The sequence below is a fragment of the Rhinolophus hipposideros genome (genome assembly GCF_964194185.1).
Source record: "Rhinolophus hipposideros genome assembly, chromosome: X".
In the NCBI taxonomy this organism is placed as follows: Eukaryota; Metazoa; Chordata; class Mammalia; order Chiroptera; family Rhinolophidae; genus Rhinolophus; species Rhinolophus hipposideros.
This window is the reverse complement of record NC_138046.1, coordinates 7,242,745-7,267,985: the sequence shown is the minus strand read 5'-3', so window position 1 is coordinate 7,267,985 and position 25,241 is coordinate 7,242,745. Positions and strand designations below refer to the sequence as shown.

The window sequence follows — 25,241 nt, the reverse complement described above, 5'->3', positions numbered from 1 at the left end:
CTGCTGCATCTGCCATGTTCTCGGGGCAGCACGCCGACCCACCCGGAGGCCCTCCCCTCCGCGTGGCTCTGCCCTGGGCTAACAGGAGGTCACTGCCAAGGGCGAGTCTCCTCTCAGCTGGCATTACTCAGAGGCCATTCTGCAAACCTTCGGGGGGGGGGAAGGCAGGGAGTGACTGCTGGCACTCTGCCAGGTTCTATCTGTCCTAAATGTGACCAACAAGACCCGGAGGAGGCAGACGAGGCTGCCAACTGGAAGCCCCACCAATTCACTGAGTCTCCCAAGCTCCCCCTGGGCCCAGTGGCCAACCCCCAGGGATACCCACAGGACAGACACCCCAAGGAGCCATAAAGTGGAGCCCGGTCCGGGGAGCAGGAGGTGGAAAGGTAGAGGGCAAGTGTGCATCTGGGCCCAGTCTGGGATGGGGCGCCCTTTAGGGCTTAGAACAAGTTGGAAGGAAACACTAGAAAGGACGAAGACGGGGGTGGGGGGTGGGGGGGGTGTCTGTCAGAGCTGCTCACTCCAGGGCGGGGGAGAAAGAGACCTCCTTGCGACTTCAGTTACATGCACACACCACGGATACATCTTAACGTTTATTGCCCCCCAAGAAAAAGTCTACTCTGCCTGCTTCACCCACCCTCCTGCAGGACCAGAGGAAAGGGGCCTTGGAACTCCAAATATCAATGCACAACACAAAAAGGGGCTCAATCCCGTGGGAAGCAAGCCCCACCGAGAGGGATTCAGGTGCCCGCCTGGCTCCTGGACGGCCAGGCGGGCAGCAGCTCATCCTGAGCGGATGGAAACCCGTCCCCCGTGGGGTGCTGGGAGAACAAGAACTGTATAAGCAGTGTGAGGAGTGCGAAGTGCAGGTACCAAGGGAAGCCTGACTCTCAGGAAACAGCGAACTTGAGCCAGGCCACGGCCACAGGCAGGGAGGACGGCGCTCACTCCTCCTTCTTGTCCGTGGGACCATCTATGGTTGCCTGAAAAGGGACAAAAATCGCACAGCACTGGACTGGCGCTCTCCCCACCTTCACCCTGAAGCCCCTCCACTCCAGAGGCCCAGGAAGGCGCCTTTTCCCCAAAGGACAGTTGTCCAGGTGAACAAGGAACCCCAACCTCAGCAGCACCCAAAGGCCTGCAAGGGTGGGTGTAGCCTCACTCTGGCAAAGGCCTAACCCGCAGCAACGCCTCCTCTTGGGCCCCACCCCAGCCCCGTCCTCATGCTCCCACAGCCTTGGCTCTCGAGTCCCTTCCAAGACCCAGGTCAGGCTCTTCTCCACTCTGCACACCTCTAGTTCCTGCCAGGGAGCCTGCCCTACGCCAAGGGCATGGGCCCCCTCTGGGGGCTGGCTCCTCCCTCTCTGCCCACTCTGGTGCCCAAACATGGGCTGCCAAGTGCCAAGGCAAGCTATTATTAGATTAATGCAAAACTGCGCTTTTTGCAATTATTTTTAACCTTTTAAACCACAATTACTGTTGCACCGACCTAGTAGAACTTAGAGGAGTGTTTACCCCTGGCCCTCATGCCTGATTTCCAGGCCACGTGAGCTCCCGGAAGCAGCGGGTCTGAGGACTCAGACCAGGCCCGGGCACGGAGCTGGTGGCAGCCTGTTCCCAGCTTTCTGCCCCCATATCCCCCTGCAGCCCCTATGGAGGGAAGGCCGACAGCCGGTCCTGGGGCTGCCCCTGCATGTCTGCCCGGTTCTCGAGGGCACCCCTGCAGTGCACTTGGGCTGGAGCCAGGGGCCCCACACCATGGACTGGGGGCCACAGAAGGGAAGCAGCTCCTCTCAACAGCCTGGTGCTGGGCAGGAGGCCAACACCACTGCCAAGGCCCCCCTGGTCAGCGGCCACCCTGTGCCAGGCCACACCTCTCCCGCCCAAGAAAGGGCTCCAGCTGCTGGGCCCAGACCGCCACTGCTGGCAGGCTCTTCTGTGGACTCCGACGCAGCAGTGACGAAGGAGGAAAGGGGGAGCAGAGAGCGGCCTGCAGCCACAGGACAGCCCCCCCCCCCAGCACAGGGGCAGCGGCGGACGCATGCGCACCTGCAGCTTTGTGTGCATCTCCAGCAGGCGGTCGTACTCCTTGGCCAGCCCCTCGGACTGCTTCCGCATGGCCAACACCTCGTTCTCAGCTTTCTCTAGTTCTGCGAGTGATTCGAGTGATGAAAAAAAATGAAAAGACGGGGGTTGGGAGGACAACCCCAGCTTGCTGGAGACACCAGACGTAAGCCCGGAATCTGTCCCCAGTGAGGTCTAGACCACTCCTCTCAAGGACGCGCCTTTGCCCGCTGCCTTGAGAGCCCCTAAAATGAGGGAGTTGGCCAACAAAGCTGGAGGAAAGCGGAAAAATACCGAGGACACCCCCCAGCCCCTTTAATGAAAAGGCCCCAAGTGGCTCTCGCCAGGGGTGACTTCAGGCAGTCTTGAGGGCATGGGACAAACATTCTGAAACTGTCGGCGGTGAGAGCAGGAGGCAGGGAGCAGAATTCCAGCCTGGAAGCTGAGAACAAGAGACATGTTGGGAGAGGCCTTCGGGAAGGCAGCATCCGGGAACTCGCAGTGGAGTTTTGGGGAATATCGCAACCAGCTCTGATTTAGCCTCCTGAGTCCTTTCCCTCCCTACCCACAAGGCCCCTGGTGACAACGAGGCCCATGCCCGATGCCTGGCACCAGGTGCGAGGCTCCAAAGTTAGTCTACGGGCTCTGGGGCTCCGTGGGCAGGACCCCACATGCACTGATAAACCTATGAGCCCCACCAACTGTGTATGAGCAGGAGAAGCAGGGTGCCATTTGTTGTCACCCAGCCGGCCCGAGTGGAAGTTTGTTATGAGTACTTTGGCACCAGAGCAGTGGAGCCAGCAGTGGAAGCTCCGGACGTGTGGGAGCCAGGGGACCCTGAGGACACTTCTCACTTTGCTTGCTGATGGCCAGCTCATCCTTCAGCTTCTTCACATCAGCCTGCAGGTCACTGTTCGCTAACTCCAACTTCACCTCCCTGGCGCTCAACCCAACTCCATCAACAGAAGTTTCCTAGGAAGAGTGCCAAAGGCCTGGTTACTTGGGAGGGAGGGAGGGAGGGAGGGAGGGAAGGAAGGAGGGAGGGACGGAGGGAAGGGGCAAAGGGCAGGAAGGGACGCAGGGTGGGAGCCACTCCGACACCAGCCTCTCCACTGAGCTGTGATTCCTAAAGCTGCCCTGGGCACTTGCCCCTTCAGAAATGTCACCACAGAACTGGGCCACTGCTTCCTCCCAGCCACCAGGCAAAGACCAGGGCCAGCAGGGCCACCTGCTACAGCTCACAGACCACATGCCCTGCCCACCCTGGCCCCCAGCCCTGCCTCCTTTCTGAGCAGCTCCTGAGTTTACCAGGCCATCCAGTGACGCAATTTGCTTTCATCTGGGGCTCGCTGCCAGTCACGCCCAAGTGACCGATGTCCCTTCTTCCTCTCCCCGGGCTCCACAGTTCACTGTGGCCAAGGATCCCTGAACTTGCCTCTGCGCGGCCAGCTCTATCCTGCCTCAATCCAAGTCCATCCGCCTCCTTCCCGGCTTGGCTCACACCTCAACTCTTGTCACAGGCCTTCTAGGACTGGCCACACCCTGTCCCTGCCTCATCCCCAGCTGACAGCAATGTTCTTCCCTGCTAACTTGCCCACAGGTCATAGGGCAGGGCTCGGCTCACGCAGGAGTGAGTTTTATCAGGGAAGAGTGTGGCCCGCACAGCAGGGAGAGGTGAGGGAGCAGCACGAGCACTCCCTCTCCCTCCCAGTGCCCTAGACCCCTCCCGCACACGCCACCCCTGAGAACTACCCCTTTACCCCTCCTCGCAACTCCTCGGCTTTTCCAACAAGCGCAGTGTCACTGATAGGCTCACAGTGGCCCATAAAGAATGTCACATGATGGGGTCAGGCAGGCAGAACTCACCTTCTTCAGCAGGTCATTCTCTTCCATGTACTTCTTGGCCGCCTCACTAGCGCTCTCTGCCTGCTTTTTAAAGGCTTCATTGGAGGCCAGCAGCGTGGCCTGCTGGGATATGAGAGTCACCAGGCGTCTAAGCAGGCTGTGATTGTTTACAAAAAGAAGGGAGAAGTGAGCAAAGAAACAAAGAAGGGAACACTGCTGGCACGAACTTGTCTTGGTTGCTCCCGCCCCACGCCTGCCTCCAGCCTAGACCTGTCCTCTTGGATTGCCAGGGCAGCCAAGCGAGACGCCACCGGCCTGGCTCCGGCAACAGGAGAGGAAAGGTAGAGCAGGAGCTGTGCCCTGCACCAGGACGATGAACACTGCCTCGAACAGCAGGCACAGGAAGAAGGCGCCTGACTGGGTGCCCAGGCCAGGCGAGCTGCAGCCCGAGGGCCTGGAACCCGGCACTTTCCCGGTCAGGACCTGGACGTGCCAGGGACGCCACAGCAGCGCTATTTTCCCCACTGCCAGGCCAGGCTCAGCCTGGTAAACAAGAGCAGCTAGTGCCTGAGGGCACGTCCAACAAGTCATCCAAGTCCTCACACCCACCCTGTGAGGCAGGGGCGATCACCATCCCCTTTTCACACAGGAGAAACTGAGGCTCCACAGGCTGAAGCAACTGGTCAAAGTCAAGAGCCAGAAATGGACACGGGTGGAATGCCCAACTCCTGTCTGCCCAACCAAGGCCCAAGCTAGGAACCGCCACCCATTCTGAATTTCCAGGGCTCCCATGCCCAGAGAGATGGACATGACTCTTCTCCCCACTCCCTTCCCAACTGCACTCTGCAGGCCGCTGACAGAACTCATCTGTTGGCTAACATTGCCACATTGAGGTCCTCTGGGGCACGGGGGGCCAGAAAGGAAGCATCAGGGCCAGGGCAGCCACGCGAGGCAAACAGGCCGCCGCTGGGGGCACAAGCTGCTCCATTTCCTGGAAGCCACCCTTGAGAAAGGCACAGATCAAATGGTCAACACTGAGGGATGGAGACAGATGGGATGACTGTCCCCACATACCTGGCACAGGGGCCCAGGCCAGCTGTAGCTCAGGTGTGCAGGGACCCTGGGGAAGAGGGCAGGACTGCTTGGTTCAGGCCCACTCCCAGGCCTGGCCATGCACTCTGGCCCTACCAGCCAGCCTTCGTGGGGTTCTCATGGACACATACTGCTCAGCTGGCCCAAGCACACAGGAAAGCAAACAAGGCAAGCTCTGTTGACAGGACACCCAGGCCTGAGGGCCCAGAACCTGGCAATTTCCAGGTCGGGACCTGGATGTGCCCGAGAAGCCTGGGTCCTGGCTGAAACCCCGCCCCCGTCAGGAACAAGCACTTAGGGAGCAGGCTCCAGGAACCGTGAGATGCCCACCATGCCTCCTGGTTTGGGGACAGGTTCCAGGGGCCCCTGGCAGTATGGGGAGAGCCAGGCCACTGGTTCCTGGCAGGATGGGAGAGTTTCCAGTGACATGTGCTCTCTAAAATTAGCGGCCGGGACCTCGTGGCCCACGGCTCAGGTTTCCCTGTCTCAGCCCTTGACTGCCCACCGGCCTGCCCCCCACTGGGCTGGAGCCCCGAACATGGAGGGAGCGCCCGAGCACCCCAGAAGCCAGAAAGCAGCAATGCACCTGACTCAGAGGCAGCGGAAGTCACTGGAGGGGCCCAAAAAGAAAGGCAAGTCTGACAGGCCCCAACCTCCGAGAAGAGCGCTCAGGCCGATCCCCAGCTGGAGTAGGGGAGAGGGGAGGGCACGTGTGCCACCTGGCGGACCCAGCAGGCAAAGACGTAGAGGCAAATCCAAGGGTGACACTTCCCCTCCCCTCCCCCCAACAAGCTGGATAGGCAGCTGACTCCGGCAGGACTCCAGCAGCACTGAGGGTGACCACGGCTGTCACTCTAGGGAGGCCGGGCCCAGGGTAGGGGTGGCAGCGAGGACAGCAGCAACACAGCAGGGGCCCACCTCTTCTCTGTGCCCTCCCAGCCCATCTCCAGCTATAGGGCACCAGGGGTGCCAACACGGGCCCAGGCAAACAGAAAACCCAGCACAAGAGCGGTCGAGGGCCCTCTTGAAGCCTGGGACTACCTTAGCTCACAGCCTTAATCAGGGTGTCCCCCTCAGTACAGGGCGGGCACCCCCCAGCCCCCACATCTTTCATGCCATCTTCTATGCCATCCACGTCTTCTCCCTTCCTGTCAGACCTGTTCCTCCAACCCAGCCCAGGAAGATTCTGGGTAATTCTTCCCTCCAGGAACCTCACCCCTCACCGCTGTCCTTCCTACCAATCCCAGCCCCTCCTTTCCTCTTCCCTACATTCCTCAGCCTATGCCAGCCAAGGTTATAGCCTGGCCAAGCCACCAGCAGGCCCACCGATGCCATAACCGCCCAATCCAAGGAATGCCCTGGCATCCTGGGGGCGCTCGCTCTGCAGCACTTGAGGCAGCTGACAAGTCCCCCACCCCGCCCTTGATTCAAGCAGCCCTGCCCACCCCCCACCCCCCCGCCTGACCGTTTACCTCAGCCCAGACCCTGACACCCACTGCTGACTAGATGGCGGTTCCTCTGTGTCCCCCAGACACGCCCAACTCAGCCTGCGCATGAGGGCAATTGCCCTGAGCTCTTGGGCCTGCGTATCTATCACCTTAGCCCCAAGCCATCGCCTACTCCTATCCCATCACCTCCAGACAGAGTGACCCGCCAACAGGGAGGGCCCTCACCACTTCTTTCCGGGGTGATTCTGACAACGGCTAACGGGTCTCCTCCCTCCCCATGACCTACAGCTTTGCCATCCATGCCCTGCAGGAAGCCAGAGTAATCTTCCTCCAGGAAAATCTGATCATGTCACCCCTCTGCTTCGATCCCTCCAACACCTTCCCTGGGCCTTCGGCTGGCACCTGGCCCTCTGCCCTAGTAACACCAAACCACGGGCTCTTCTTGGAACATGCCAGGTTCGTACTTGCCTTGTCTCCCTGCCACTGCACTCAGCCCTCCGGTCTGAAATGGTCCCTCCCCTTCTATGTGCTAACTCTTGCTGATGACTCAGGACCCAGCTCAATCACCACCTGCCCCACCAAAAGCCTCTCGTGTCGCTCATCTGGCGGCACTGTTCTCACGTGTTCTCCTCCTCATCTGTCTGCAACATCTGTTCCTTGGCGGGCTGCCCAGACAGCAACACCTCCAGGCCAGCGACTGCCCCTTTGAGCTCTAGATTCTCCAAGGTCTTGGAGAGAAAACCTCCCTCTCCCACGGATGAGCCTGCACCTCAGGCCAGGGCTGCATGCGGTCAGGAGCCCTGGCGCCCCCTGACCCAGCCACACAGAGGGGAACCCAGGCAGACACCGAGCTCGCCCGTTGAGCAATAGGGTGACAGGAAACAGCGGCAGGAAGGCACCATGTCAGACCCGTGTGGATGAGAAGCCAGACTTGTGACTGCAGCGGTAGCTGAGAAGGCTCTCAGGGAAACGCTTCACTACAGCCGGGGACAGAGCCCAGTGCCCTGGCCCGAGGCCGCAGTGCTCCCCAGCAGGCCAACTAGGCCTGCCCAGGAGCCGCCCTTCTAGAATATCTCACCGCCCCTCGCACAACAGGCCCTGTGCTCGTGTCTGCCCTCAACATACCCATCACGGTCCAGCTCCAACACTACCCCGTGACCCTCTACCCGCAGCCCCTCCCAGATATATCAATGTGCCCTTCTGAGTGTCCCCTCAGTGCTGAGTCTCCACCCGGCCCACACTGGAAGGCGCTGAGCTTCAGACTTTCCGAGTCTCACCAGCCCAGGAGATTTCCGCCCGGAGGAAAGCTTGAGGTACTGCCTCCCCCTCTCCTGCCGGTCCATCATTCTCTATGCACCGCCCAAGTACGGTTATATACGTAACTGCTCTTAGCGGTGTATTTCCAGACAACAGGTCAGAACTCACAAGCCAGAGGGATTTTCCCAAGGTACAGGGCTGACAGAGGGCCCCGGGGGTCTAGGCCCTGTGACAGAGACGCCAGCACATGAGCCTTGACAGAATCCAGATGTATCCTTGGCAGACAAACGTCATTCCCAAATACCTGAATTCAACTTGCCTTTCTCTGTAAGATGTTTTTGGACACTGAGTGGGGCTCTCGTGCTTTTATAACAAGGTTGAACAAACAAGAGAAGGCTGGAGAAAGCGAATCTCTTAATGGACACTAGAGAAACAGGGCCAACCATATCAAGTGGGGGGGGGGGCACGTGCTTCCTATGTGCTTTGCACCAATCCTGTCTCCCTCTTGTGGGCTCAACATGAAGTGGGCAGGAGCAAGGGGGAAGGCCCTGCTCCCAAGTACGGACCGGAACATTCTATGATTCCGGTGGGCCCCCATTCCTGTTGCTGATCCTGCCCACTTAGTATTTACCAGGCATCTCCTGGGTGCCATGCCCTCAGGTGAGTTGGGTCACTCAGCCCTCAGGACCCCACCACAGGACATGCAAGGCAAACAGCTCCCCTTCATCCCGCTGCCACTGTCCAAGTGGGAAGCCGATGTCACAGTGCCACCTGTTGACTCTCCAGGATGACTACAGCCCTGCCCCAGGCAGGGCTCCGCAGGGCGGGTGGATTCTGGGTGAACCTGCCCCAGCTGTCCAGGAAAACAGGAGCTGCCCTGGCAAGGAACCAAAAGCCAGGTGATGCCCCAGGAAGGGCTTCAGGCATAAAGTAATAACAGGGCAGAAACCGCCCCAGGAAACACTCTCTGAAGAGCCTAGAGTCATAAAAATAAGGAGGCAGCAAAGCGGAAAAAGAAAAGTTCACTCGAAAACATCCAGGGAGGGCTGGCCCGGTGGCTTAGGTGGTTGGAACGCTGTGCTCCTAACAACACCGCGCTCATAACGCAGAGGTCGCCGGTTTGATTCCCACGTGGGCCAATGAGCTGCACCCTCTACAGTTAAGATTGTGAACAACGGCTCTCCCTGGAGCTGGGCTGCCGTGAGCAGCTGGAGGTCAGAGGTCGGCATGGGCTGCTGTGTGCTGCCGCGGGCTACCGGGTGCTGCCAGGAGCGGCCATCGTGAGCAGCCGGCAGCTGGTGGCAGCTGCCGTGAGCGACTGACAACCGACCGGCAACCGACTGCCTCAGCCGGGAGAAGCGCAAGGCTCATGATACCAGCCTGGGCCAGGGAGCTGTCTCCTACCAGCTACACAGCAGGGCCTAGAGAAACAACAGCTTGAACCAGAATGGGGGCGGGGGAGGCGGAAGAAGGGGGAGAAAAATTTAAAAAAAACAATCCAGGGACATCTTCCCGTAGGGCTACCCCACTACCCCAGTATGGCTGGGCTTTCCTCTTAGCCCTGGAACACACAGATTATAGAAAATGGGGAGGGAGAAATGCCCTTGTGGCAACTTCAACTTACAACCCAGGTGGCGACCGGCCACTCTGACAGTGAAGCCAGCTGCAGAGGGAGGGGGCAGGGGCACACGGCCAGTCCTCCTAGCCTCTGCCTGTCCTCCACCCTCTTGAGTGAAGAGAGCCCGTGGACAGGAGCAAGCTGTGTTTCTGCGATTTCTGTCATACGCCTGCTTGAAACCAGCCAAAGGATTGTGTGCAAACTGGGGGATAGAGAGCAACTGAAGGTCAGACAAGCTAGGCAAAGATATTCCACCTAGCTACTGGAGAAGTTACCCTGAAGACTGGAAGGGAGGGAGCTGTCACCCCTGGATGTGCCCGCGTGGTCCTAGAGTCCAAAGGAGACACGACAGTGCATCCAGCAGGCGACCTGTCACGCTCAGAGTCTGGAGGAGGGGAACGAAGTGAAGGACAAGAGGTGGCTTCAGCTATGCTGTCCAATATGGAGGTCACCAGCCACACGTGACCTTTCCAGTTCAAATAAATTAAAACACTACATGAAATGAAACATCCAGCTCCTCAGCTACACCAGCGACACGCCTCTCTGCGAAGGGCATTTCCACCTTGCCGTCCGGGCCAGAGTGGAGGAGCCCTTGGGTTCCTTCCCATCCCAAACCCTGCTCTCCACTCCCTCAGCCTCGGCCTTTAGGCCTTTAAGCCTCAGGGGCTGGCATCTTGGGGCACTGAGAGAAAGGGGCTTTCCTGGAATGGCACGCTTCAGATGACCTTGGACTCAGGAAGCAGCCCTGTTTGCTTGGCACCAAGCCCCCAAGGAGGTCACGCACTGTTTGCTTTCAGAGTGTGAGGAAGAGAATTCTTCGGCTCACATCAAGTAGCTGAGCAGACAATCTGTAGTTTCAAAGAAGCCAACGCACATTCTGATGCATGTCAGGTGGTCCGTCTTGGATTCTTCAGAGGAAACTGGGCCACTTTACTGGAGACCTTTCATCAGAGCCCCTTCTAGGCCCCAGCATCCACAGGACATGGGCACACTACTGCAGATGGGGTGAGTCTGGCGTGGTGGGGACTGGAAACCAATGGACTTACAGAAAGGCTCTTCGCAGTGCCTAGATCTGAAGTGCTATTCTATTTGTATTAGAAAATGACGGCAGCCGACAGACGGATCGAGTGGGGCTGAAGGCCTTCTCTAGCAGTGGTCCCCCACCAAAGTCACTGGCCCTGGGGAGGCCCAGGCACCAGCTTTCAAAACCCCTTAGCTACCTTACCTAGATACCAACTGAAACAAACCAACTGTAAAAAACAGAAACAAAACCCTGCAAGGGACAGGAGGAGAGGGTAGATAAAATGAGACTGCCGGGCGACATTCGCTGCTGAAGCTGGGTGCCATTCACGGGGCACCGTTTTTCTATCCTGCCTCTCTGTGTTTGCATTTCCTACACTGACCAAGCGAACAGCCCATCCTGGGGTGAGAACTCCCTGGTATCCTCCATCTGGATGCCCAGGGCCCCGAGGACAGCTCAGCGTGCCTGCCTCCAACTCCTGTTCAGCCTCTGTCTGGGGAAGCCCTTCCCCTCACCACTCTGTTGTTGGCGCAGTACCTTTTCTCTCTGTCCCGCTCTCCTCTGCCACCACCTCACGCCCAGCATGGAACATATGGCCCCTGAAAGCCACACGCTACTCAGACCAGCACAGCGTAGCACATGAGTGGGGAAAATCCCACGAAACTCCTCAGGGTGATACTGGGAACAGCTCCTGCTTATCAACCAGTCCCCAAGTGCTAGGCACAATGCTGCGACCATGACCTGTCACCTCAATCCTCACACTAAGCCCCCTTGAAGAGGTCTCCCCATCCCTGCCCTACAGGTAAGAGAAAAGGTTCAGAAAGCGTAAGTGACTTCCCCGAGGTCACACGGCTAGCCGGTAACAGTCCCAGAAGCCCGACCCAGGGAGCAGTCACAGCCCTGAGATGTGGGCTGGACCTTTCCGCCAAAGGTGCTCTGAAGGCACTGGAAGCGAGGGGTGGTGGGAGGGTTTGCCATGACAGAGAGGTCCCTCAGCTGGGGAAGCAAGGCTGGCCGCAGAAGACCCGCCGTGCCAATGGTCCCCAGGGCGCTGAGGAAGCAGCAGTCAGGAGGAGCCCCCGCGGCTGTGGAACAGGGACAATTGCAGTTTTGCAAGGTCAGCCCTGGAGGCTGGCGGTCCGAGGTATGCACGGACTCAACACTATTGACCTGTGTTTAGAAGTGGTCCAGATGATCAATGTGACGTTGCATGTATTTTGCCCCAATTAGAAAAACCCACAGGAGCAGGGGACCACATGGGATGAGACAGAAGGAGGGGCAGCGCGCCGCCAGGCTTCTGGGCCGAGACAGCATGCCATCCTGCTGAGCCTCCCCTCCTCGACCCCGATTTCCTTGTTCCTTCCTGGGGGCCTCTCGGCTCCCTCCCTCCTGTGTGTGTGTGCGCGTGCATGCAGCCAGTCCCCTGAGTTCTCCCAGCACGGACACTCTGCAGATGCCTACAGCAGAATCACGACCACCTCGGCCCACAGGCTCGCATCCCTGCTAGCTCCTCCCCTTCCTGTCAAACCTGTCCCCCACTTGCACCCCATGCTACCACAGCCTGGATCAGCTTCTAGCATCTCTCACTTCCACGACCCCCAATCTGGTCTCCACTCCGTCCCACGCACTGTCACCCAATAGGAACATACAACTCTGACCGTGGCGCAGCACCCCTGACACACACCGCTACCCCTCAGAGGTCAGGTACGAACGCCTTCAGAACCCACCAGCCCGTCTCCCGACACCCCTGGCCCCGTCTGCTGGGTTCAGCCCCACTTCCTCAAACTCAGCCACCACCCACGAGGTTCAGGCACGGCGTCAGTGCCTGCCAGTGAGACGTGTGCAAACAGAGAAGTAAGAGGGACATGGGCCCTTGGAACAGGATCACGAGGCCCACAGAGCCTGGCCGAGCTGAAGCAGGCACAAAATGACAGTTCACAGGGCTTTCCCACTGTTCCTGGTATCAGGAAAACGGGGGAGGGGGGCGTGGTGTTCGCCAGTGGGGAACTGGTCAGACACGCGAGGAATGCTGGACAGACAGATGGCTTGTACCAGAGCAATGCTCAGGCTAAGGTCAGTGGAGAATGCAGGTTCCCACGTGGCAGTTACAGCTCGACCCTGTTTATGAGAAGCACGTGGATTCTGTAGGGAAAGCAGCTAGATGTTACGGACCCATTACCCGAAGTCGGAGTTCTCAGCTCTGCCGAGGACTAGCTCTGGGAACCTGGGAGAGGCTGCTGAACTGGGGACCTCAGTCTCTGCTTCGCAGAGCTATCGTAGGGATTAATATGTGCCTAGCACAGAGAATGCTTCACAAGTGGTATCTGCTGTTAGGCACAGAAAAGTCTAGAAAGACATACAGCAAAGGCTTACGTCACCAGTGGTTACTGAAGCACTTCAGAGTACTTCTCATTTATTTACTTAAAGCCTCATCTTCCGCCAATGGCTGTGCGCTGCCAGGTGAGTTAATAAACTTCAGCTGTACAAAAGGGACACGACATTAACGCGATCACTCACAAAACTAAGACTAGTAAGGAGGACGCAGCAGGGAGAGCTCAGCTGCCAGACGGCGCAGGCAGCTTCCTACCCAAGTCAGGCAGTGACTGCTCAGGGACAAAGCAGCCAGCCCACTGCCCGGCCTACCGTCAGAGGCAGGCTGGAAACCCATGACCTAACAGCTCACCCCAATGCAAACAAGATGGGATGCCAACAGGGGCTCGGAACTCGGCATGAACTCGGGCTGGACCACGTAGACGCTGGGCAACTCACGCTGCTCCGCCTCTTTGGGGCTGCCCTTCTCCATTTGTAATGGCGCACAGAATTATGAAGGGTTATGCAAGTCCTCACTGGCTTCAAGCGGGCCAGCACCCAAAGGACCCACATAAACCGCTCCGTCCGTCACACACACAGGTGAGGCCACACAGCCGTCCAGTCTTTAAGATAAGCCCTTCTTTGAATGGGTGAGGATACGTAGGGTGACAGCGCGGGCCTGGGGACTCCAGTCTCCTGCCTTCTGGTTCCGTGCCCTTCGCCCTACGATGCCAGCCTTCCTAAGCGCAGGCACCTAGCGTGTGTGGAGCTGCACACTACCGATGGGATGCCGGGGGCTGCAATCCAGTGCAGTGAGGGCTATTCGTGTGCTCGTCTCCCCGCAACTACTCTCCCTTCTTCTTTCTGTGGCAACAACCAGCACTGTCTCATGTAGAATAACGCTCAAATGTTTATTACGCTAAGACCATGAGTGGGGCCCCCAAATAACTCCCACGACACAATCAAACTGGATCCACCACAGCAAAAGAGGAGAGACACTTCTCTTTCTCGTTCTTTCACACAGCCTTGCAGGCAGCTAACAGAGTCAGTGGCTCGTAAAAGAACAAGTACAAAGGTGCAGAGAGGCACCTAAGCCGATGAAGAGATTAGCCCGCCGTGCGGGGCAGACGGTGTGTGCTGACAGATGAGAAAAGGCATCCTAAAAAGGGCTTGAAAAACTTCCGGGTACGCAGCACGGTTTCTGAGAGAAGCAGCCAGGTATGTGAGGAGAGGGAGACTGCTCCACGGGGTTAAACGCTGCAGACCGTGTCTAGGCCTGGATGAACCCTACCCCAGGGAGTGGGCCCCTGGCACGCCGCCAGCACTGCTGTCCGCCAGTGCCCTCTGGGGCAGTGCACATGGGGAGATGTGCCAGAGCAGCGCCAGCCAAGCGCTAATGCGCATGGAGTCAGCTGGCCAGGAGTGGGCCTGCGGGTGTGCATTTCCGACAAGCCCCCAGGTCCTGCCAAGGCTGCTGGGCGACGGGCCACACTTAGAGCAACAAGGTGCCAGGGGACCAGGACACCACCAATCCATTTCCAATGATTGCAAAGAGAAAAAGGATTGCTAGTAACTATGTCTGGTGTCAGCTGGGTACTGTTCTAGATTTACCAGGGTGTTCACCTCTTAAGTTATACACATACATCTACTCACTATGTTGTGCACCTAAAACTAATATAGTATTATATGTCAACTGCAATTGAAAACTAAACAATCTAAGTAAAACAGAAAGAAAAAAGAAACGTAATGTACGGGACAATAGACCAGAAACCACCAAGGTGGGAGAGTGGTTTTTCAGTAGTAAAAACATTTCAAACCAGCTCACACATCTGTCAGCGAGAACTGATTACAGACACGACAGTCCCCTCACATGACAGAACGCTACACGACCATTAGGAAGAGTAAGAGGGGCCTGTGTGAGTCATTTGGAAAAATCACCAGGACAAACTGTTGGGTAAAAAAGGTAAGCCAACGCAGAGGAAAAGAAAATCCACGCCACTTGTAAGAGAAAACTTATACATGATGGAAAAGACTATTTTTAAAAAGTTCAGAAACAACCCAATTATTACCTGTAGCTGTCTCTGGGGATGGGACTCCAGGGTGCTCACTCTCACCCGACATTTCTGTATTATTTGAAGTTTGGGGACTCTAGTTTAGAATGAGCAGGTATAACTTTTGTACTCAGAATAACAAAGATGACAGTTTTGTTTTTAAAGTGTTTCCTACAAGCCGCACTATGGGCTGTGTGGACACCAGGTTTGGACAAGACCATTTCTCTGGCTAACGTTGTGCAAAGACAGAAACTCCAGGGCCACAGCCACCACGTAGGACCTGACCCCTAGACGACGGAGGAGTATATACATCCTGTTTTGATCAGCTATTGGACAGGGACACGGGAGGGTGTGGCACACACGGCGAGGCACCTTTTCACTGTGGCGTGTGGTTGCTAGAACACCCGGACCCAAGAAGTTACGGTGTCCGACAGGTTTAAAATGGAATTTGACAAAGCCTTACATGCTTGTCTAATGGAGAGGCCACAGCAAAGTGAGGAAGGCAGCTACCGTGTTTCCCCGAAAATAAGACCGAGCTGGACCATCAGCTCTAATGCAGCTTTTGGAGCAAAAATTAATATAAGACCTGGTCTTATTTACTATAAGACTAAGTTTTACATGATAAATTATAATATAATATAATGTAACGTATAGAATAAAATACCGGGTCTTATATAAGATTGGGTATAATATAATATAATATAATATATGCAACATAATAGCAGGCCTTGTATTAATTTTTGCTCCAAAAGACGCATTAGAGCTCATGGTCCAGCTAGCGCTTATTTTCGGGGAAACACGGTAATACGACAGAGAACAGAGCAGAATTACAAGAGCATTTGAGTCGGCCCCACTGGTCAACCCGTCTAGACAGCCAAGGATTCTGAGCGGTAGCTAACCTACCTGCTGTTGACTTCCTCTTAGCTTCCATCTCTTCCTGCATCTGCTCACCATGACAACCGTCCTCAGCAGAGAACACTGAGTGGGTCGGGAGGTGGAGCCCAAGCTCCTGAGGTGTCTGTTTGGATGGAGCTGATCCACAGGGCAGTCACTCCTGGGAGCTAGGACCCCACCCAATGACAATTACGCCAGTGCCTACCTGGCCCACACTTCAGCATCTGGTCCCTAAGACTTGAATAGGAGCCTGGCAATCATTCTACTGAAAATCCACATACACTAGCTCGACAGAAGGCAGGGGCCGACTGAGATAAGTGGCTCCCTAGGAATTCACAGTAGTCGTCAACGATGCCTCTTTTCTCTGAAAGCACACAAGATTTTTCTAGACCATGGCTTGAGAACAGTCAGACTCTCCCATTCCAGTTACTGTCTCATCTACCCTCTCTCTCCTTTGAAAACCGGGATGCTTGCCTGTCTACAGTCTTCCAGAATCTGTCTGGCCCCATAATAAATTCCTCAAGGATAGCAATTCCATCTACAAACAAGCCCAAGAGCCTGTGGACATGATGTCATCAAGTCCAAGCAGAAGCTAAGTCATTTAGAGAAGCTGGACTCTCCAATGTACCCTCGCCCTCCTGGGATTTCAATCTTCTCATCCCAATGCTTCCCTTACCCTTGACCTTCTGCCTGCCATTCTTTACTGGATACAAAACACCAAGGGGACTATCTTCTCCCCAGGTCCTACCATGTTTCCCAGCCCAGGGCTCACTGACAGCTTTCCCTTTCCCAGTACTATTCTGAAGCTCTGTGTGCTCTTCTGGGGCAGTCCTTAGTCCTTACTTTTCTTCCTGTCCTTTCTATCTTTCAGATGAGATCTGAACTGGCTGAGGAGCCCTGAGCACCTCTGTGGTCCCTCGGACACATGGCGTCATTGTGTTCCCCCCCCCCCAACTCCCGTGCAGGCGTTTTTGACACCTGGTCCTCTAGACCTGCCTCCCTTTCGGCCTCAGCCCACGAGATCATCTTTTACAGAGCTTCCTGAAAGCCAAAAAATCTAGGTCTGTGTCCGACTCCTCCCAGCCTTCTTACTTTCTGACTCTGATCAGACAGCTCACCGTGAAGAGCTATCTGCCTTTTCCAGCGCTACCCCCACCACTTTCCAACTCTGACCCACAGAGGGCAGGCTCACCGAGGCAACAGACTTTTCTCCTGCAAACCTGAAGCCCAGACAGGTAGTCACTCTGACGCCTAGTGGAGAAGGACGCCCAGGTGACGAGCGGTGGGAGAGTCCAGCCGAAGGATCCGCATTGTCACCCTGCTTCTGAACAACCTCACGGCGAGCCTCTTCCCAATGCTCCGGAAGCACCGGTCTGAGCACGATGTCTGCCCCCTGCCAGTCAGCATACTTGAGAACAGCCAGGCCCCCAATTCGAACCCCTGCCAGCAAGGGGCAATAAACCTGCCCCAACCTCAAACAGGCACTTTCTATCAGTCTAGTCTTGTCCAACGAGCCACCCCCGGGCCCTGATCAAGGCATTCAGTCTTACCAAACACAAAACTATATGCAAACAAAGAAAAAAGCCAACCCAGAAATACTCAGACTGTCATGGAGCATAATATGCTCCTGTGACAGGTCTAATTTCTGGGAAGGTCCTGGGGACAGGGTACATCTCAGCCTGCTCGTGCCATTTCCACCCACTCTTCTCAGAGAAGGACCCCAGACACCAAAAGCCCATTTCCCTGGTCCATTTTAAACTGGACTCCAAAGGGCCTCCCCCAGAGGAGGGAAACGTCTCATCCTTTACTTCACACTGGGTACAGAAACCGAATTGCTAATGCATTTGCCCTAAAAGAGCACGTGGCAAGTTAGGACAGAACCAGAATTCAGGTCTTCTGACCTTCTGATCAGTCCTTTCCCACTCTCCACGCTGCCTCTGGAGGTCAGGAGGAAAAGCGGGGGCCTCTGGAGAAACCGTGTGTTTCCCTAACACAGACAGGCCTCCAGTTCAAGGCCGTAAGTCACAGCCTAGCCCAGGGCTCCCCTCACCCCACCCCACTCACAAGGACAGCAGCAAGGAAAAGCCGGCAATGTAGAGATTCCTCTGGGCACGGAAAAGCTTCATGTGGAAGTGTTCCATGGCCCCAGGGTTGTTCTGGAGGTTCACCTTCTCTGTGACATCATCGTACTTCCGGATCTCCCGTACGGCGTCTGTGGTGGAGCAGAGACGAGACACAGAGCTTAGCCCCCGCTCAGACAAGTCCGGCTGTGCAGCTGAGACAGGCGGTGTGAGTTGGGGTGGCCTTGCTTCCCTCAAACCATCTCCCATTACTTCCCCCTCTACACACACCTGGGGGGATGCCTGTCAGAGCTCTGCCCTCAGACCCTTTCTCTCCTGCAGCTTTGCTCACACCCCTCACTGGCCCCATTCTACCCAGGCCACAAGCTTGCTCTGTGTGTCAAGATGCTAACCAAGTCTGACGCACTGCTGGCCAGGAGTAGCTCCCCTTTCCCACGGTCCCCCCAATGTCTGCTTCTGTTTATCTCAAGTCAGCCACCCCGCGGATAAGCCAGTCCTGTTTATGGAAATGCCTGCTAAGGAGGCGTGAGCTGCCTAGGAGGCAAGAAGAACCAGAGGATGCCTGCTAAAGATTAAAAGGTTTTCATTTCTAAGCTTTTAACGGTTTTGTTATTTAAACTGTTATTCGCATCACAAAAGGAATTTGCGCTCATCAAAAGTTCAAACATTCCAGAAATGTGGAAAAAGAAAGGATCCCATAAGAGAATCACCTCTAGCAGGGTACTGAATTTGTGGCCATCTTATCTCAAGCAGTCACTTTCAGTCACATTACCCTATGTTATTTTCCTGGTAATACACACCCGTATCTGAAATTACCCTAATTACAGGTTTATTGTCCATCTCCCTCAAATCAGATTACAAACTCCAGGAGAACAGAAATCTTGCCTACTCCATCTCCAGGGCCTAGCACAGTTCTGGACACACAAAGGCATGCAAATAACTGTTGAATGGTTAACAGCCTCTGCTCTTGAGATCCGCCGTTTGACGTACAATACTGTAGTTTACACGTTTTTACACCTACACATGTGTAAAGTAGAAACGGAACCATCCCATACCTACTGCTTTCTGCCCACCTCCAAGAAATCTTTTTAAGTCGGTTCATAAAGACCTACCTAACGAAAGCCATTGACAGACTCCCATAGGAGAGGAGCAAGGTGTCACTATACGGGTATCGTTTGGTTCTTAACTCCTGGTTTGCGACTGCTTGGTTCTTAAGCTGATCTTACATTACAAAAATCTGCCTCTCCTTACCAGTGCCTCAGTGTTAAATTTGTATCATGAAGTGAGCACTCTCCAACAGTACTAGCAGGCATGTAAAATGGGCAACCCCCCCATTTGCTATGGACTGCACGTTCCTGTGTGGAATCCTAACCCCCAAGGGGGTGGTATTAGGAGGTGGGACCTTTGGGAGGAGATGAAGTCATGATGCAAGGCCCTCATGAATGGATTAGTACCCTTATAAAAGGGACCCTCCCCAGAGCCCCCCTTCTGCCATGTGAGGACACAGCAAGAAGGCAGTTATCTATGAACTGGGAAGAGGGCCCTCACCAACACGATTCTGCTGGCACCTTCATCCTAGACCTCCAGCCTCCAGAACCGTGAGAAATAAATGTGTTGTCTAAGCCACCCAGCCTGTGGTATTTTTGTCACAGCAGCCCAAACTAAGACAGAATTTAAAACGTTCATGCCCTTGGACTCATCAATTCCACCTCTCTGAATTTACCCTACAGAAGCACTTGCATAAATGGGCAATGCTATTAGGATGCCTCCAAAGAAGGACTTACAGGAAAACCATAGGCGAGAAGACAGGCATACTTCGTTTCACTGCACTTCACAGATAGGGAGTTCACAACACTGAGGCAAGACCCTCCACCAGCAAAAAGGCTCAGGTGATGGTAGCATTTGTTAGCAGTACATTATTTTTAAAGTACGTACATTATTTTTATAGACATAATGCTACTGCACGCTCAACAGACTACAGTGTAGCACAAGCGTAACTTATACGGACTGGGAAACCAAACACAATTGTGTGACTCGCTTTACCGCCACATCTACGTTACGGCCGCGGTCTGGAACCAAACCTCTCTCTGAGGTGAGCCTACAAAGTCGGCCTTCCTCATCCGTGGGTTCTGCGTCTGTGGATTCCACCAAACAAGGATCAAAACTATTTGGAAAACAGATGTTCCATTGCGGCCGGGTATTATGCAGTGAGGCCCACTATGGCTGTGTCTGTACTGAACATGTACTGCCTTTGTCCTTGTCATTATGCTCTAAACGACACACTATAACAACTATTTACATGGCATTGCACGTATTACATATTGTAAGTAATCTAGAGATGAGGTAACGTACACGGAAGGCTACGCACAGGTTATATGCAAATACCACACCATTTTACAGAAGGGACTGAGTGAGCATTGACGGATTTTGGTCTTCACGGGAGTCCTGGAACCAATCCCCCATGGATCCCAAGGGACGACTATATTACAGTCTTTAAAAAGAATGAGACTGCTGTAAAAAGCTGCCTAACACACAGGAAGTGGAAAAATGCGTAGTCTTCAACAGTGTGTAGTATGTGAATAAAGACGCCAGCATAGAAAATGCCTATGGAAACGCACAATGAAGCATTAATGAGGAGCATCTGTGAGACATGGGATGATGGGGGACTTTAACTTTCTGGATTCAATTTCTGAATTTTTAAAAATGGTGGGTTTTTTTGCGATAAGAAAAACATGTTCGTCTACACAGTCGTCCGTACCCAGGAACCCCACCACCTTAAGGACACCTTGGCCGATGGCAAAGCGCAGACTGGGCTTGAGAGTGTTACGCCATACTGGCCCAAGGCACGCAGCGGGGAGCTGCCCTCCCTATCTCAGGCCTCTGGCCCAGGGCGGTTGACCCCAGACCCTCATCACCCACTCCCCAGTCAGATCTGCCGTAGGCCCCTGCCAGTGAAGACCGGGGGCCAGCCAGGACTGCAGCTCTAGCTGGTATGCCCATCACCTTTCCCTGGTATTTGCTACTATCTAACATATTTGTAGAAGCCACTGCAGACCTCTCTAGATTACGCTTCTTACCGTTAGGGTAGGACGCAGCCTGTCATCATGGTCAGATGTTTCTCTAGACCTTTCGAGCAGTTCCCTGACTCCAAAAAAGAATGGCGCCTCTGCTACCAATTGGGTTCTCCCTGGCCCACTCAGCTGTGCTAGGAAATGGAGAGCTTGTGGAGTCTGGTTTGCAGAGGAGCGAGGCCCTGAGGGAATACCCTGGCACAGTCCTTCCCTGCCCCAATTCTCACCCCAGCCCACATCCGAAACCAAAAGCACAGGAAAAGCCTGGCTTTTCCCACTCCGGGATGATGTGCATATTCCCTACCCCTGGCAGGGTCAGAGGTTGCTCCCTTCACTTCCCTCCACCCTGACTGAAAAGAGCTACCTCTCGGGGACTTGCCAAGTATTTCAATAGCAAGGTATGCAGGCAGCTGGCACCCAACCCTATATGTCTGGGAATGGGTAGGCAGCACGTGGTCTGAAGCAGTCATGCCTGAACACATCTCGTCAGGCTCCGAAACGTGAGGAAGGAGAAATGCCTAACGCTGCAGCTAGTGGGTGCGCAAGTTCCCCTAAACTCTGGCCCCCTGGCCTTCCACGCCCTGCTGGGGATCGGGGAGAAGAGTACTCTGGGCGTAAGCAACCATCACACCCGAGAAGCAGGACCGCTGTCCGTAGCAGGGCCAAGTCAATACTTGGGAGTCCAAGCAGGGGACGTATTGATGAGTAACCACAGCAAAACACACATTTAACAGCCAGCCGAACGCTGCACTGATACCTCTGGTCTCTGAACAATCACACCACCACCACATCGCAAAATGTTTGCCTTCCATCTCTGCGCCACCTGGCCCCAGGCCCCATCCCTGAGCGTGCCACGGGACCAGTTTATCTTTCAAGCCCCTGCTGGGACACGCCTCAATGAGGGGTTTATAGAACTTCAGAGCTAGAAGGACCTGAAAAGACCTAAAGTTTGACCCAGATCCAGAGAGGTCTGGGATCTGCTCCCTGGCGACGCTGCCAGACAGACCTCTTGGTCCCCTCTATACTACAGGACACGGCAGCTTCCTTCCCAGCTAGGCTCCCTGTCTATTTGGTCACTCAGTCCCCTAGTTGTAGCCTATTTCAGGCATCGAGGGGGAGACTGATGCGGCTAAGTGACTTGAGAGCAGTACTACTGAGACCAAGGTCAGCATGGGCCAGTTAGCTTCCCTTGGTTTCAGCGCTGAAACGACCCAAGGAGCAGCCCCAGAGACATGAGGTGGTCGTCGTAGGGTCCCTGAAGACTGCTGGTCAAAGTGAGCCTGCCAGCAGGACCCTCCTCACGGATGAAGAGAGCCTCTTCTCCAAGAGAAAGACAGGGGCACTCACGTGGTCTGTCTCTGAAAAGCCAAAGCTGTACACTACATGGGGAACATGGCAAAGGGGCTAGGTCAGGTGGCTGCCCTCAGCCACAGCTCACTCACCAATGACCAGCAGCACAAGAATGACAATGAGAACCACAAAGAAGGTGTTGCCATAGGTCACCACCAACTGCACCAGGCGCGATTTGAAAATCTTCTGCCATCTGTGAAGAAAACAAAGGACGGGCTGAAGAGAAAGAACACACACTTGGGATCTGCGCCTTGAGAACAGAAACCCAGTTTTGCAGTCTTCGCCAGTGGCCGAATATTCCATACGGGCTCAGCCGCAGCGGCTTGCAATTTTCCAATTTATGATATTCACTCAAGAGTGTTTTTAAAAAGATGCTTGCCCATGTGTAGAAATTGATAGAAAACCCGTCTTAAACACTGGTAGTCTCTGAGGAAGGAAATGGGAAACTTCCCTCCCATGACATTCCGCTATGTAGTACTCAAAATGCTTGCCACATACACATTATTTCTTTAAGCTGTTTTTCCACGTGACCAATCTTGATTCACCTAGAATCCCACCGCCCTGGGTTATCATGAAGCAGATCCAACCTCCCTTCTCTTCCCTCCACAAATACTTGAGAATGCACCTCTAGCAGAGAACCTTCGGAAATGGTTAATGTCATCACAATGCCATCACCAAACCTCCAGGAAATCAGTAAAAATCCCTCATTATCAGAGTCAGAATTTCAGAGTCTAATTGTTGCATTTTTTTAATAGCTGCTTTGTTTGAATCCGTACCAACAAGCTTCTGATTCTGCAATGAGGTGAGAACTTCAATCTGTCATTCTGTAAGTTGCCCCTGCCCACACCCTCTTTTGTTTCCTTTCCCAATTTACTTTTTGCCGACAACAAGTTGTTCGCCCTACAAAGCTTCCCAGATTGCAGCTCCAAAGGGGCCTCTGTCTCTGCCATTCCCTCTGAACTGTATGAGCTGTGGAGATTCAGCTCTGGCTTTCGGCGAGAATAGTCCTTAGGCAGTCCTTAGGATACTGCCGATTGCATCACATCAGGCGTCTGTCTTTTTCACTAAAAACGGTTTCTGAAAGTAGCTGCGGAGACTCAGCCTTATTGGCAACATTCTATTTTAAGTCAGAACAATGTGTTCATATATATACTATATGTAATTAAAAATTAATTTCCAATTAACTTTTAACAGGCCCTCTGTTCACCGAAAGGGACTATTGCTTCACCCTTCACGGGCTGAGTAATGCTCATGAGGCTACTACACAACGCCAGCACGACTAGTTAGGAGGACAGAAGTCACTAAATCAGCAACAACATGTCCCCGTGGTGCACGTCTTCCGGATCCCACACTGCCATCCCCTGAACCTCAGGGACCCAAGGGAAGGCAGGAGGGCATCATTCCCAGAACCGTAATCAGAGCTAGGTCTTCTCCCCTTTGGGGCATTCTCAAGACCAGGAGACAGGGTACACAGTAAAGGAACTCGGCAAGATGTGACAAAGCAGAATGGTGTGGAAGGTTGGCAGTGGTAAACACAACCCCTGCCACCCCCACCCCGACAGGTTCTACCTGTTTCTGTCTGGCCCCATTTCCAGGGTCCACCAACTTTGCACACATAAGCTACGGGGCTCTTGCTTGCTTGCCTCCTTCCTCCACAGGCCATCCATACCTTTTGGGTGAAATGAAGGGAATGCAGAGAAGCAGCACAGCAAAGACCTCTGCATAGAGGAAGGTGGCAACTGCAGTCCACTGCAGACTCATCCTGTTGCTAGGTTTCCAACAGGGAGATGGGAGCTTGTTTCCTGACAGGGCAGAGAAGGAACAGGAGTCATGAGAGCTGGAACGCCATGCCACCCTGTACCCCAGCATTCGACTCCAGAGTCTTTAAAGCACTGGCTGAAACAGCGCTTGACTCAGCAGGGAGACTTGACAATAATGCTCAAATGCCAGACCCACTGCCACTTGAAGGGGCGGAGTGATTTTGCTACCCCCTAGTAAGGTGTGTTAACACTCCAGAGCCACCTTTTCTGGACAATTCCTCTTTCCCCAAGACACTCCTCATGCCTGTTTAAGTGAGAACGCGTTTTTTAATAAAGAAGATGACACAGACAGAAGGGAAGATTACAGAGACAGAAGGAAATTCTCAACACCCATCAGGCCCGCTCCCCCTCCCTAGCCACCGGGAGCTCTGCGGCAGAGGCTCCCAGCTCCTAGGCAGCCCAGAGGCGGCAGTATTTCAGCAACGCACTTTCTCTGAAAGCCGAGGCGCCCCCACCCCCCACCTGGGGAAAATAGGAGGCCCTTCCCTCCCCGCCCTTTCCAACGGGGCCGAAAAAACCCAGCAGCTCCCTCTGGGGCTACAGCGGAGGCTAACAGGCCTTCCGACTGCCGCCGCGTCTGCCTCCGATGGGGCTGGAGGACTAGAAGTACCTCAAAAAGCCCAGAAGAGCGACTCCTAGAGGGCGGGAATCGGGGCCAGGTCTCCACTAAGCACCTCACGGACTCATCTAGAGAAAGTTCTAGAAGAAGCTGTCCTCAGAAGCCATTGGAGCTCCTCCTGGCAGCCCTGATCAGCCCCAGTGCCCACCTGGCTCGGGAACCGCCGCGCGCGACCCCCCGACATGGCCCTGGCCCGGCACGCCCTCCCCAAGTTCCCTGCCGGCGACTCCTCCGGAGGGGCTTCACCACCGCCCCCCGCGGCAGGCCCTGACACCGCCAAAGCCCAGCTCCACCCGCCGCCACTCCGACTTTCCCCAACCCGCCCCTGCCTCCACACTCCCGGCTCGGCCTTCAGCCCTGCGCCCCTGGGCCTCTCGGGGCTGCCCGCCGCTTTCCGTCGTCGAGGGGCTGGGAGACACCGGCGACCCCGGAGCCCACCCAGGCGCGCGGCCCGGCTCACCGAGCTTCCCACAGACACCTCGCACGCCTAGCCGCTGCCGCCAAACTCTCCCTCAGGCCTTGGCCCCACCCCTTCCCCCGCAGCCGGAAACCGGAAGCGCTCGCAGGGCCTTGCCCCTTCCCCAACCGAAGAGAGGACCCGAAGGTTCCGCCCACGGCCCTTTCCACCCCGCCTCCCCGAGCCGAGGCGCCAACGCCCAGGACTGGAGAAGAAGCGTCGCTTTGGACGGGCAGGGAGAGG

At 55.1% G+C, this 25,241-nt stretch overlaps 1 protein-coding gene across 2 annotated transcripts; it reads right to left on the bottom strand.

The window, feature by feature from the left end:
- Positions 1-580: 580 nt before the first annotated feature.
- Positions 581-25,230, bottom strand: BCAP31 (B cell receptor associated protein 31). 2 transcript variants are annotated; one of them, XM_081043371.1, is made up of 8 exons: positions 25,002-25,230; positions 23,772-23,904; positions 22,195-22,295; positions 17,665-17,812; positions 3,931-4,066; positions 2,919-3,036; positions 2,050-2,150; positions 581-983 (listed from the first exon to the last, which is right to left on the bottom strand). In XM_081043371.1, exons 2-8 carry the CDS (start codon positions 23,861-23,863, stop codon positions 945-947), a joined length of 735 nt encoding a protein of 244 aa, XP_080899497.1. In that variant the 5' UTR covers positions 23,864-23,904; positions 25,002-25,230; the 3' UTR covers positions 581-944. The 2 variants fall into 2 exon arrangements, with proteins under 2 accessions (XP_080899497.1, XP_080899498.1); XM_081043372.1 differs by having other exon boundaries at positions 24,533-25,055.
- Between the last annotated feature and the right edge of the window lie 11 nt (positions 25,231-25,241).